We start from the raw sequence: 14901 nt of genomic DNA, 5'->3' as shown, positions 1-14901 counted from the left end.
CTCTGCTCTGTCCTGTGCCAATCGCACTGTCTCTGACACTCCCATCACGATGATCCCAGTCACTGAATCAATCCACCTCATAGAGGGCCTTCCCCTCCTGTGCTGTCCCTCCACCCTCCCAAGCATGATGTCCTTCTCCAAGGACCGGTCTCTCCTCACAACATGTCCAAAGTATGTTAGACGGAGCCTCAGAATCCTTGAAAAATAGTTTGTAAAAATTAAATATATACTTATGTTAATTTTAAATAAATAAAAGCTTATATTCCAGTGAATTTTTTCCCCTCATCCATCTCAACCCCTAGTTTTGCTTTAGGTCCATTTATATTCCATGGCCCTTCCTTTCTTATTTCCAAGTTTTTAGATGCTTTTGTTAAAAATTCTTTAATGCCCAGAACCTTTGTCCACCTTGTATACCTGCAAGACCATGGCACGAGTGGCGGTCCTCTTGAGGCTCACATGGTAAATGCAGCTTAGCCAACTGGAAGAGAACAGTCAGTTCTAATGAACCCCCTTATAAGCCATGCACACGACCTCTATAAAATGTGGGATTGCCAACATCCCATCACAGGAATTCTCTGGCTACTCACAGATGTAATTCTCAAATTAATGCTCAGGCTAACACCTGTAAAACCATAGGCTGACAGATCAAATGTTAATACAATATTTTTATTACCCACAATTTAAATTCTATGGCGCTTCTCTGTCTGATGCACTCCAGCCCCAAGTCAAGAAATGAACAAGGATGTGGAGTAAAGCTGGAAACAATCAAAATGAAGGACAACCACCCCTGGTAAAATTAAGCTGAAAGAAAATTAGTGACACCATGCAGTTTCTGAGATATCATAAAAAATTGTTTCTTAATATTGATAAGAAAATTATGTATCCGTGAAAATGCAGGCATAGAAATATAGTACTGAGAGTTTAAATTTGTGATGTCTTGACTGGAGGGAAAATGGAATTCTTATTCCTAAAGAGAGCTGATGTCTTCAGTGTTGCTGATGGCTCTCTAGCTGACCTTCGTGAGTTAAGATGCTGTACAAATAAAAAGCAGTGGGAGGAATACGAAATATCTGTATTAAATGCCATCCTGTAAAGTATTTGATGGATGGAAGAGAGTCTAATGCATTTTAAATAAATGCATATTATACTATCACACAGAGTGAGTCTTAAAAAAGTACTACTTATATGTGCAGTCCTTGTGGTGGTAGACATGGCACTGTGAAGGAAGTTGGATCTAGAAGCTATTTTCTAGTACATTTGTCAAGTGATGGAATTGCTGTTAGTCATATTGTAATATCCCTTCAACTTTGGTACATTCAGTGCAAAATATTTTGGGGACATTTTTTTTTACCTTTACAAAAATAAAAGGCCCTTTTATTTTTCCCTTGAGAGTGCTTAAAAGGATACATACTAGCATGATGGCTGGGTAAGCATGGAACATGAAAATGGAATAGGTGATACATACAGTATGACAAGTAGGTTCTTATATACATCTTAACATAAATACAAGGAAGCTATAAAAAATAAACAGAACTCACTGTGTACTTTTTCCTGATATGCTGTGATTAATTGGTAGTTATTTTAAAACTTTTTTCATGCATTATAAAGCATAAAATCCATCATTAGCAATTCATTGTATAACAGTTTGTCTTTAGCCATAATTATACACATACCACTTGCATATAAATTGTCACAAACCATCTTATTGCAAATAGTTAAAGTTACCTCCTGTTGACTGGGCTTCATTTGCACTTATCCCCAGGAAAGCAGAAACCTATGGTGCACACCATGCAGGCATGCGTAAGCAAGAAATGAATATTCTCTTACAAGTTAGGGCATAAATGAATGTATTTTCAGGAAATAGACTTGTTTTTATTATTTAACTTGAACTAATTTAGAGATTGGACCAAGTGCTGCCAATTTAGCTTGAATCATGTTCAAGAGTTAATGTCAAGATTCTCCTGAGTTCTGAAATGCCACCATGATCATGTATAGGTTTACCTTTTTCTTGGAAAACAACAAATGAAAAAAGTTTGGCAGTCAGGAAGAACTGTTGATTGAAAGACTGTTGGGTTGTTCCCTGGATATCAAGCTCCCTCAAATTCTTCCAAGAGGACTCAACACTACTCTCTTGGTCCGCAAAGAGACAGAGTACATGTTTCTAGAAAAGACCAGCTGTCTGTCTGCTTTACTCTAATCATACTTTTGAAATTTTCAGTGTCAGCTGTTCTTCCAGAGGGCAGCTTCTGACATTGCTGTCCGCAAAGAGCTGTACATTGTGCTTCCAGGTCACTCAAGTCCGAAGGTACTTGTCTCTTCAACTGCTGTCAAGAGTTTTTCATAAAGCATGGAGAAGGATGGGTATGGAGGCAGGTCCAGACGGTTAAAGCAAGTATGTGCCCTGTCAACAGAAGAAACAGTACAGTTTAGAAGGCTTCTTGTAAAATGAGAACTTTTGTTTCGGCATGCCTTCAAATTCATATTGTGTTCCTGCCAATCTTCACACTGATCTTGGAAAAGCTTTAAAAACATTTTGATTTGAAAAATTCAGAATTAAATTTCTTGAAGGGAAAAGGGATCTTGGAAAAAAAATACTTTATTTACATTTCTACCACAATGTAAAAGCCACTTTATATACATATTTGTTTACTTACTTTTTAATTGTCTAAGAATGACAAAGATAAGTTTCCTTATTTTTTTGTTTCTCTTCTGGTGTAAGATATATGTTTTTAAGACAGGAATAGCAACCCTCGCAATGAAACTCATTTTCAGAGTTGTATCTGGTTATCGCTCAGACCATGTAATTCTCTGTGTTTTTCATTTAACTAGGCAAGGACAAGCACCAATTATCCCTGAAGGCCCTCCTCCAGGCTTGGTGTCCTGGGAAATTCCCTGGCTACTCCACTGAACTCCGTTAACTATTGTTCTATCTTTGAACCCTGTGCTAGAATCCTTTCTCTCCTAGATTCACAATGTGAAATAATAGCCACTTAAATAATTATGTGTTCATTTTTAGAAATACTTCCCCTTTTGCCAAGATAGGAAAAAAATATGTTTTCCTGTTATTTGCACCTGAATCACAATAAAAAATAGCCAATTTCCAAATAGTACATGTTATCAGGAAGCAAATCTGCCCTTTAGACATGGACTAGAAAGCATCCCATTCTCAATGCACAACAGCCTATTGGTGGGAGCGCAACAGTATTCGACTTCAAACACTGCTCCTGCATTATGGGCAGGCTATTTCTAGAAAGCCATGTGTTTTTATTATTATCAATAACTTTATACATGTGAAATCATATTCCTAGAGGCACTATACTGATATTGGACAGCCTTGGTTAGAGTTCTAGTTTTACCATCCAGCTGTGTAATCTGGGGTACATTATTCATTATTGAAACTCTCTAAGTCTTAATAGTCTCATTTGTAAAATGGGAATAAAGTAACTTGTTTCAAAGATGTGAGGCAAATACATTCCATTGCCATAAAAAAAAGTTTAATTACCTTTAATTTGCCAAGAGAAAATAGTCCAAAACATGCTTATAGAAACAGAAACTTGGAGTGCCTCATTATATTATTATAGTAATACTTGTTTTGGAAGATATAGTACTGACTCAGAATTTACTATTGCTAGTATTCCAAGCTCTGGGACTTGTATCATTACTCTATGAAGAATAACTATATGAGGAATAAAAATAAGAATATTGCCACTGTTCTGAGGTGTTGCTCATGACAACGAACTCATATATCAGAAAAACAGAATGAACCATTGCTTCCAAATACCTCTTTTTAAAAAAAATTCATTTCAGAATTTTACTTATTCTAATTAGTATTATATCATCCTGATTTGAGAACACAAACTTCTGTTTCAAAGAAAAAGTGGTGCTTTTAAAAAAATTAAGCAAGCATAGAAAGTTCTTGGTATAAAATAAATTTTATTGTGAAACACTATAATAAAATATTTGATAAAAATTTTATTTGCCTTCTAGGGAAGGAGGAAAAGAAGCAGAGAAATGAAACATATTTTAAATATAATTTTATGCCACACTCTGTGTGTCAGACATATAGCATTTCTTATCTCATTCTACTAAAAGAGAATACCTCACTACTTTTTTTAAATTTCCATTTCTTTGGTTACCATTAAAGCTGAACATCTTGCCTGCTTGTCACAGTTGTTAACTACCTAGTCATTTTTGTTTTTAATTCTTGGATTTTCTTCTTGATTTTTATCACTATTATATGAAGAATAACATTTTTCCATATTTATTCCCATTCTGCAAAAGGTGATTCAACAGAATGTGGCAATTATCAAATAATATCATTACTATCCCATGTAAATAAAATATTGCTGAAGATTATAAAAAAAAATGACTAGAATAGTACAGTGATAGAAAACTTCTAGAAATTGAAGTTAGATTTAGAAGAGGCAATGGCACCAGGGATATCACTCTTGATGTTAAATGAATCTTGGAAGAAAGCAGAGAATAGCAGAATAATGCCTGTGTTTTATTGACACTGTAAAGACAACCAGTGTGTGGATAACAACAAATTATGGCTAACATTGAGAAAAATGGAAATACCAAAACACTTATTTGTACTCATGAGAAACTTATACCTAAATCAAGAGGTTAGAGTATGAACGGAGCAAGGGAACGCTGCATGATTTAAAAATAAAGGTGTGCATGAGGGTTGTATCTTTCTCCATACCTATTCAATCTGTATGTTGAGTACATCATTTACGAAGATCAATTTTATGAAGAATAATGTGGCAACAAGATCAGAGGAAAGCTCATCAACAGCCTGTGTTATGCAGATGACACATCTAGCTTTGCTTAAAGTGAGGCCTTAAAACTCTGTTGCAGAATTTCAAAGGTTACACACTTCAATATGGATTACATCTCAATACAAAGAAGATAAAAATCCTCACCACCATGCCAACAGACAATATCATGAGAGATGGAGAAAAGACTGAAATTATCAACAGTTTTCTTTCACTTGAATCCCTTAATCAACACCCTTGATATCAGCAGTCAAGAAATCCAAAGAATCTGTTGTCAAGAATCTTTCAAATTGCTAAGGAGCCACATCAGTTTAAAGACTGAGGCGAATCCAATCCAAGTCTTTTCGATTCCTTGCTATGCATCTGAAAGTTACCCAATAAATAAGGATGACAGATATAGAATCGATGCCTTTGAATTGTGAAACTGTGTTGAAGAAGAGTGCTGAACATCCCATGGACTGCCAAAAGAACAAACAAATATATCTTAGACAAAGTGCAACCAGGTTGCTCCTTGGAGGCAAAGACGGCTAAGCTTCATCTCACACACTCTGGACATGTTGTTAGGAGGGGCTATTCCTTAGGAAAAGGTATCATACTTTTACAGATGGAGGGCCAGTAAAAGGGAGAAAAACCCTCAACAAGACGGACTGACACAATGGCTATAACAATAGGCTCAAGTATACCAGAGAGAAGGGGATGGCACAGGATAGAGTAGGGTTTCCATTTGTTAACAGGGTTGCTATGAGTTGTAGATGACTCAAGGGCATACAATAATAATAGCACTAATCTCTTCCAGCCAATTTATGTTACTTTTATATTTAGCTATGCATATTATTCATGGAGCCATGCTAATCTGGTTCTTGTTTTCCTTTCAGGACATATTTTCTCTCCTTAGTATTCTGCTACGATGACATATTGAAAGGGTCATCTCCACTGTGTGGGACCCAACAAAGAGTGACCTAATGCTTAGAAGTCATGCTGCCAAAGCCAAAACAGGCAATCGGAATCCACCAGCGGCCCTGTGGGTGAAAGATGTGCAATCTCCTCTCATGTGATTTACAGCCTCTAAAGACCCTCTGGAGAGTCAGCTATGAGTCATTTCTGACTTGACAGCAATGAATCCTGCTTTTTTGGTTTGTTTTTTTAAGTGTTGTCAAAGAATATGACAGGTCAACGTTGGGACAACTCTTCCTTATAAAATAGTAAGCTGTTTTATATCACTGTAATCCTGTGTGTGTGTGTTTGTGAATAGAATAATATCAAGTGAACTAGAGAAGCTCATTAATGAAAGGAATTCAAGAAGATTCTCCAGGCAAGCAATTCCAGTCCCACCAGTTGCTACTGGGCTGATCTGATTTATGATGTCAGAGCACAGCTATGCTCCACCAAGTTTTCAAACACTAATTTTTTTGGAAGTTAATCACCAGGTCTCTCTTTTGAGGAGCCTTTTGGTGAACTTCAATCTCCAACCTTTCAGTTCCAGTCACGTGTGAGAACCATTTGCACCACTCAGCAACTACAAACTAGTTGCCGTCAAGTTGACTCTGTTGTCAGGTGCCGTTGAGTCAAGCATGGCTCAAAGCGACCCCATGAACAGCTGACCTGAGCCATGCCCCACCCTGTGACATCTCATCATCTCTGACACACTAGAGCCCGTTGCTGAAGTCACTGTGTCAATCCTCTCCTTTGCTGACCCTCCATCTTTTCAAGCATGATGTCTCTTTAACAGGAACAGCCTCGCCTAGCTACATATCCCGAGTATGAAAGATGCAGCTGTACCATCCCTGCCTCCAAGGAGGACTCTGGCTGCACGTTTCCCAAGACATACCTGTTTGTTCTGTCGGCCATCCATGGCACAGTCAGGATTCCTCCCCAGCACCACAACCAGCCGATAAGCAACTCCACATGTATGAGAGTGGAACTATGTTAACTAGAGTTTTCAAATGCAGATCTTTTTGAAAGCAGATAGACAGGCTCCTTACCTACCCACCCCCAGGCCCCCAGAGGTGGCCCTAGTTGGATCCTAATATCCTCAGTCTTTCAGTGGCAGTCCAGAGGATTAACTTTTTGCACCATGCAGGGATAAGCAAGCAATAGTCTCTTGTTTTTTACTGACTCAAGACAAGACTGAGCAGTCATGTACCTATCACACCCTAGTCAAGCCTGGTCCTTCCATCTTGATAACTAAATACTTTTACCTTTTCTAATGGTTGTTTTCAGCCAATTTCACACCAAAATACACATGCACAGAAATGAGGCTTCACATACAGCAATGCTTAGAGCCCTCAGTTAACTTCTTGCACATACTGAGTGCTAAACTTTAATTTCAGGTAGTTTGGTGGTAGGTAGAATTCTGACATGACCCCTGACCATCTCCACCTTTGCATAATCCCCTCCTGTCAAGTAAGAGTGGGACCTGCAGCTTGTTTTTCACTCATAAAATATGGTAACACTGAATGGATGCTACAGATGTCATAAGGCTGGTGGTTCAAACCTACCAGCTGCTCTGCAGGAAGAAAATGAGGCAGTCTGTTCCGCTTAAGGAGAAAAGTCTCAGAAACCTGATGGAGGGTCACCAGGAGTTGGAACTGACTCAGTGGCAGTTGTTTTTTTTTCATTTGGGTTAATCAAAGTTAAGTTAATCAGAAGGGGAATTATCCTAGGTGCGCCTGATTTCGTTAGGAGAGACCTTTGTAAAAGCATTTAGAAGTCAGAGGCTTAAGATATCAAAGGCACTTTCTCTGCTGCTGGCCTTGAAGAAATAATGGTTATAAATTCCACAGCTGCAAGGAGTGATTTCTGTCTACAAGCTGAGGGGGCTTAGAAGTTGATTCTCCTCTATTGTAGCCTCCAGATATGAGAACACAGTCTGGCTGACATCTTGATTTTAAGTCTGGTAAAGACTCTGAGAAGACTAAATTAATCTCTGCCTGGACCTCTCTGAAGTAGTCCAGTAAACAGCAAAATTCGTGGTAATCTGTTCTGCAGCAATAGAGTGAGGACCGCTTTCAAAGTAGTACAAGAGTCCAAGAGAAGGTGGTGCATTGGGTGGTTAAGTTTGATATAGCAGAAGCAACTATTAAGGCCGGGTGGTGGACGCTGGAGTACATAGCAGTTCTTTCAGTCTCCTGGGCTTTTTAGCAAAGTGAAAGGAAGTCTGCAGGTCTCTTTACAGCCTCTGTAACATCTTTGCAGAAAATTCAATCATTTTTTCTGCAAATCTGCAAATTGAGGGAGTCTTAACTCTAAACAAGCAGTTCTCAGTAGAGAACAGGAAAAACTGGGCAAGACTTTCTTATCTTCTTCGGTCATAAGGGAGCTGTTATGGTGCAGGCCACAGAGAGTTATATGTTGCTAACCCAAAGGCCATGCATCTCCTGTAATTCCATTCCACCAGCTGCTCCTTGGGAGAGCGATGAGCAGTCTCCTCCCATGTGATTTACAGCCTTGGAAACCAAATGGAAGGTCAGCTATGAGTCACAACTGACTTGATGGCAATGAGTTTGTAAAAATTTTCAGTTGTAAAACTTAGTCATCATTCCTGGTCCATAATCTCGGGCCATCACAGTTTAGAAATCACATCTGTTTACACAACATATGGTTAACATAACAGAAAAAACTTTTCCTTCTGAATAAACTGAAAACGTTTCATGCGATTGGAGAAAAAGCATGTCATTGTGGAGATGAAACTATACAGGAAGACGAAGTGGTTTTCCCAAAGTCAAAACTGGGTCACTGGCCAAACTCAGAATAAAACCTCAACCTGAGGTCTCCTAGGGGAAGCCCAACATTAAACTGAAAGCAGTGGTAAATGTTCAGTTGATCCATTCTTTCACTTCTAGACAGAAGCCCGAGAGCTAATTTCGTCCCACTTCTCACTGGGGCAAGCTGGTCCTCAACAGCCCAGCAAATCACACAGATTTTGAGGACAAGGATGAGCAAGATAGAGCTCCAAATATGTTTTGAATGTACAACTCCATCATAACATGTATTAGCTCGGGGGAGATTATGTAGATTAGGTCAGTCCAGAAAACCTTGGGAGAAACTAGGGGATTTTTTTTTTTTGGTGATCAAATCTTCTAGTTGAAGTACAGGCCTTCCAGAAAACAGGGATACTCAAAGGGATACTTTGGAGTGCAGAGAAATAACCCACAGAACTTTTTGCAATGAAGAATCTTGGCTGCATCTCTTGAGTTTCTAACTGAAGATGCCTGGGCTTGGTCGGGGGATTTTCATTGAACCATTGGTCCGGGTGACTTTGGTGCAGATGGCCTGCACATCTGGAAAGACATCAAGTGGGTTAGAAAGAAATAAGACCTCTACACTGAATATCTGCACCAGTCTTTAGTGTGTTTGCAAAAATGTCAAAACTCCTCATAAACAAGACAGTATTGCTAATAAGGAAATTGAGGAATTGTGTGGTTAAATAAATTGCCCAATATTTACCATCAACTTGCTGGATGAGCCAAGAATGGGGGGTGGGGAGGAGGAAGCAAAGCAAAACAAAACACAATCTTCTCAGTCTTTTCACGCTCCTTCCTCCGCTCCATTCCATGTCCTAAGAAAACTCTAGCAGAAAGGAGGGCCCTTGGACTCTGTTGATATTGGCAGCAAATGCGCATCCAGCTATTCAAGTCTCAAGAAAAGAACACTTTCCAAATCTTTCAAAGGCAGACACACTAAGGCCATAATGAGTTTACCTCATTTAAATCTACACAGCCAGAACCACTCAAGGAAGACAGGTTTAAACCCGTCTTTGGGAACTCATGCTGGCATTAATATAAAGAAGGCTTAAAAGCCCTCTAGGCATCGGGTCTGATTTTATCAATGTCTTGGTGCTTTCTGCATTCTTCAACTGGTAACCAAGAGGTCATATGCTTACCCTCTCTTCTTTGCTATAGACAAACCAATCTTTCAAATTTACTGAGACCAAAATATCAAACTGACATCTAAGTTTTTAAAGGTCACTTAACTGACTAATTCCTGTGGGAATGAATGCACTTATTTCTTCATTTACTCCCTAATTTCTGAGAAGCAGTTTTAGGTAACCCAGAAGGACCTCAAAATAAGATGAGGTGTTACAATTACCAGAATAAAGAGAGAGAGAGAGAGAGAGAAGGGAAAATCCCACAGGCCTCAGTCATTTTGTATAGTAGATATCATACTAGCAATGTCTTTTCAAAATGTAACAACCACATTTTTATTTGCCTTACAACTTAGTAAGTTTCTTATCAATAACTATCTCCACTATTTCCACTGGGCAATGATGCCTAGCCCTCAAGATTTCATTATTCTTACTACGAGTCCTATCTATTAATTATCTAATAAACAAATGAAAATGAAACACTTAAAAATATCCATAAGAAGCCCCAAGAAATCTTGGAATGGATCAGTTTTTTTAATGTCAAATGAGAAATGTGAGTATTGTGTCCTAATTCACCAGGCAAGATTTTACCTATCACGAAATGTGCCTACAGGTGTCACACATGAGGGAAATCAAGTGTGTTGGCTGGAGGCCAGAAGGAAGCTGTCCCAGAGCCTCACTTTCTAAGGGCCTGGGTGCTGGTGTTTCCTCTTGCTCTTTCTCACTTCCTCTGGCTCTCCAAACAAAGTTAGTTGCCGTTCATTGATTTCAACTCAGGGCAACCCATGTGTGTCAAACCAGAACTCTACTCCATGGATTTTTTTTTTTTGAGGGTGGGGGTGTCTTTGTATGTCTTTTTATGAGCTTCTTCCCTGTGACCAAACTAGAAATTTGGAACTACTCCTACACTATCTTATTCCCTTTACTCCTGAGATGTTTTTTTTAAAAAAAGGAACAATATTTCATGCTTCACAGTGTTTTCAATGCTGATTTTTTTAACAAGCTTCTTCCCTGTGACCAAACTAGAAATTTAGAACTACTCCTATACTATCTTATTCCATTTACTTCTGAGTTGTGTTGTTGTTGTTCTTTTAAAAAAAGAACAATATTTTATGCTTCACAGTGTTTTCAATGCTGTTTTTCATTAAGTAGATTGCCAGGCTTTTCTTCCGAGGTTCTTTTGGGCCAACTCAACCTTTTGGCTAGCAGCCAAACTATTGTAACTTCTGGCTCCTTAAGGTTCTCTAATTCAGAGTCCAAAAAGTGTTCCAGGAACTCACAGGCCTTTTCATCGTAAATCTTATTATTATTTTTCCCCCCGCAGATTCAGTATTTGGAAAGCTTGTTGTTCTCAGATGAACTGCTTTGAAGAATAAAAGTAACTTTTTCAATTTGGATTACATCTTATTTCCTCCTGTCTATCACTGAATAATCACTTATTTAGCATTGGATGCCAGACACTGAACTGTCTCCACTCTCGCTCTCAAGGAGCTTGGCAGCAAAATATAAAAGCAAATGAGACCTCAAAGATTAAGAAGGGTTTTGGCTGGAATGGATGAATGCAGACAACCAGCCATCTTTTGGATCTGCTAGCCAAATGATGAACCCTAGCTCAAGACTGCTTTCCCCCCAAAAGTCTAGGAGGCACCTTTTTCTAATAAATCCAAAAGAAGTGGGCTACTTAGTGGCGCTGCACAGAATTATGGTACAATGATTTACCAGCCTGCTTTGCAGAGTCAAGGAAGGTAGCATTAGTGCTGAGGATTGACACATGTGTAGGGCTTTTCTGGTTCAACAAGGAGAAGGAAGTTCTAGCACTCAGGCCGGAAGTGTGAGAAAGCATTGCATTACCAGGAAATATGAGAAGCACCACTGCCTGAGTGACCAGAAGTGGGAAAGGAGGCAGAACATCAGGAAGCGAGGCTTGTAGCATGCAATAACACTTGCCATTATTTTCCAAGGATGAAAGGATCTAGTGGCTGGCGATGAAGAGTGGTATGACACTGGTGTCATTGTTATTGTTAGGTGCCGTCGAGTCGTAGATGACTCATAGCGACCTTATGAATGAAAGGCCTGAGCAGAGTTTCTGGAGGCAACCCACTTCAGAAGTGGATGCCACTCCTGCTTCCAGGCTTGTTTTAATCAGGAAGTTCCACCAAGCACTATCCACCATGGATAACCATTATTGCTTCTGGCACATCAGTGTCACACACAGTGTTCAGCATCACAGCAACCACGAGTTACCTCTGTACATCAATGCACAGACCAGTGTTATACCACCTAGAAGAATGTTTGACCCAAACCAATTAAAAGCAGGCCTGAGGGCCACAGATTAAAATCACCCAGTACTACCTTTAGTACTGTATCTAATTGTTTAACTGTGTAACCATGCTCTATTGCTTATAGGGTTTTCAAAGGCCTGCTATTTCAGAAATAGCTGGCCAATCCTTCCTAGTTTGTCTACATCTGCGTGCTCCGCTTTAGTAGAGCACCTGTCAGACAAGTCCTTATACCTGTAAAAGTAGACGCTATACAAGTAAACATGTATCTAAGCATTTAAAGGCTGCACCATGTAAATCCCTTCCCAGTACAAGAAAATGACAGATATGTGAGATAACTCTAAAAGCAAACACTGATGACAAGTAAGGAAAGTTATCAGAGTGCCGGAGTCAGGGGTTGCCTCAGCGAGGTGGTCACCCTAGGTCCAGAATGTTTGGAGAGCCAGCTGGCAGGCCAGCATGTATGTCTTCCAGGGTGAGGCTGTGGAAGATAAATGATCTAGTCGATATGCTGGCACAGGCAGCTATTGGTTTTGGGGGTGGGGGGCGGGGCAAGCACGGGGAATGGGAGTCGTAATCAGACCTGAGACTGCGAGGGTTAGGCTGTCTCTCACAATGCCAGGTGGAAGATTTCTCCCAGTGGCACCAGGAATATCATTGCTGATATCAGATGGATCTTGGCAGAAAACAAACAATACCAGAAGAATGTCTACTTGTGATTTATTACTAGGGTCTTCAACTATGTGGATCATAACATTAAGCAAGTAAAAAAAAAGTTAAGGGATGAGCAGGGAGCAGGTAACAACTTCAGAGCTGTAATCGGCACGACACGAGGAAACTGAAGTTCCCAGTCATAGAGAGGAGAGAAACTTCAATTAGAGTAATCCAGTGATTGTTTTGCTAGCCTGGGCAGCTTCATTAACATGAAAAATAAAGGTATAATTTCTGTTTGGATTCTTAAAATATTCACAATTCCTTAGAGATTCCTATTACTACTTACTTAAGACTGTGAGGTACAGAGCTGGAATTCCTGCTAAGACAAGATCGTAAATATTTGTGTAACTCTAAGTAGTAAGGTATGATCTCTGACCCTCTGCAGGTGTTCTATGTGAATCAATTAAAAGGAATTCCATGGTACTGACACCCCCAACTACTCATGTGTCATATGACAGTCGGTGGCCAAGGCTATTGGCTATTTTTTCATGAAACATGTTACTTTCCTTTCTGTGTTTTGAGATCCATATGGACAGAGGCCAATTTATGTCTCCCACAAGGTTTTTGTACATAGCAAAAACATGATGAGTTCTAAAGGATGATGAGCGGAACCAAATCTATTAACTAATTATTGTGTATTCCAAAGACTCATTAGATCACTTTGGTTAAAATGCACCTGGATCTATAAACACAGTCTGAAATGTTCCCATAGTGGGAAGTCTTACATCAGTTTAACTAGTAGAAGAAACTCTTCAAATCATACACGGTAAGGAGGTGTCTATTTACCTATGAAAAGCCCTTGGAAGAGATGAAGAGTGCATACTTTTTAAATGTATAAATTTAAACCCACTAGAGGAACATCAAGTGAACAACACGTCCAAGAAGATAACTCTTGGAAGACAAACAAAATACAAGTATCTCTGGATAAATGCAAGCATATCTCTTGTATGCCTAAAACTTGTATAATATTATTCTAGCTGTTAAGTTTAGATAATAGAAATAACAGTAATAATAGCTTAATTTATTGAATGCTAGGATAAACCTCATTTTAAACACTTTTGCATGTGCTATCTAATAGTCAAAATTATATCAAAATGTAATTACTAGTGTTTATCATCATTTTCTCAGAAGGTGACACAGAGACACAAAGGGATTTTGGAACATCTTGTCTGGAGTGGCCCAGAGTCATTCCTTCAGTTTAATAATAATGATATAAAAAAATCATTGCATATTTACAATGTCTCAGGTGCTGAACTTGCCCTCTTGCTCTAATGGTAAAGAAAGGCACGATTTAAACATAGGTGAGACAGATAACCAGCAAGAAAACCAGTACTTAAAGGGACAGAGCAAACTGAGGTGAGTCCTGGGGTATAAATAACAAGGGGTAGAATGAGAAGCATAGAGGGTGTGGGAGCCTGGCAAGGTCTTTCTGAGATCTGTGATCTGAGCCTCAGGTGATGAGAAGGCATCACAAGGTGAAGAATCTGCAGAAAAGTATTCTGGACAGCACGCCCTGAGGCACAAGTGAATGTGACCATTTAAGGAACAGTAGGAAGTTGACCGAAGCAGCAGGGGGAGAGTGAATTCAGTGAGGTGGCAGGGATAAGGTAGCCAGGGGCAACTACCTGGTAGGACTTGGTAAGGAATCTGAATGTCATTTTAAGAGAATGGAGGGATTTAAGCAGAGAAAGAAGGGGAATGTAAGATTTCAGAAGATCACACTGACTGCTGAGTGCACAGTGACTTACAATGAGTAGGGTCGGAGAAGTAGAAAGTTTAACTGGCAGGCTACTGCAGCCCTGACTGAGCACTTGCTGGAGCAGAGTGATGGCCAGACAGGAATCCTTTCGAAAGGTCAAGGAAAGAGGGAATTAGCAACTGTGATGGTTGTCATCCACATATACATGTTTTATAAGGTGACTTGGGGGACAACTTTCTAAGTTCATCAGTTAGTTTGACGTGGTCGAGCCTATCATCTGTTGGAACCTACTTCTCTACTTCTACTCCATGAAATAATAAATTTCTTGACATAATTTTACCTTTTACAGTAGTTATTGAAGAGTATCTTTATAGATAAAATCTTGTGTACAAAATTAGTTTCTTTTTTTTGTTTGTTTTTTTCTCTTTTGATGATGTACCTCCTTTATTCTGTATTACACTTCAAGGCCTAACTTGTTCAATAAGTAATGAAGACTGTCTTATTAGTTCTCCACTTTTCATATATATGTATGTGTGTATGTGTGTGTGTGTGTGTGTGTGTGTGTGT

The 14901-nt window shown here is 39.2% G+C and overlaps 1 protein-coding gene across 1 annotated transcript in view; it reads right to left on the bottom strand.

The window, feature by feature from the left end:
* Nucleotides 1–331: 331 nt before the first annotated feature.
* The window catches only part of HECW2 (HECT, C2 and WW domain containing E3 ubiquitin protein ligase 2), a 328392-nt gene continuing 313822 nt past the window's right edge, over nucleotides 332–14901 (bottom strand). Inside the window, exon 28 of the mRNA XM_006878743.1 lies at nucleotides 332–2401. Coding sequence (XP_006878805.1) covers nucleotides 2290–2401 — 112 coding nt within the window. The 3' untranslated portion in view covers nucleotides 332–2289. The remainder of the gene's footprint in view (nucleotides 2402–14901) is intronic.

The sequence above is a fragment of the Elephantulus edwardii genome, unplaced genomic scaffold (genome assembly GCF_000299155.1).
Source record: "Elephantulus edwardii isolate Elephantulus edwardi_28Jun2011 unplaced genomic scaffold, EleEdw1.0 scaffold00001, whole genome shotgun sequence".
Lineage (NCBI taxonomy): Eukaryota > Metazoa > Chordata > Mammalia > Macroscelidea > Macroscelididae > Elephantulus > Elephantulus edwardii.
The sequence above is the reverse complement of the archived record's forward strand: the minus strand, read 5'-3'. Positions and strand labels throughout refer to the sequence as shown.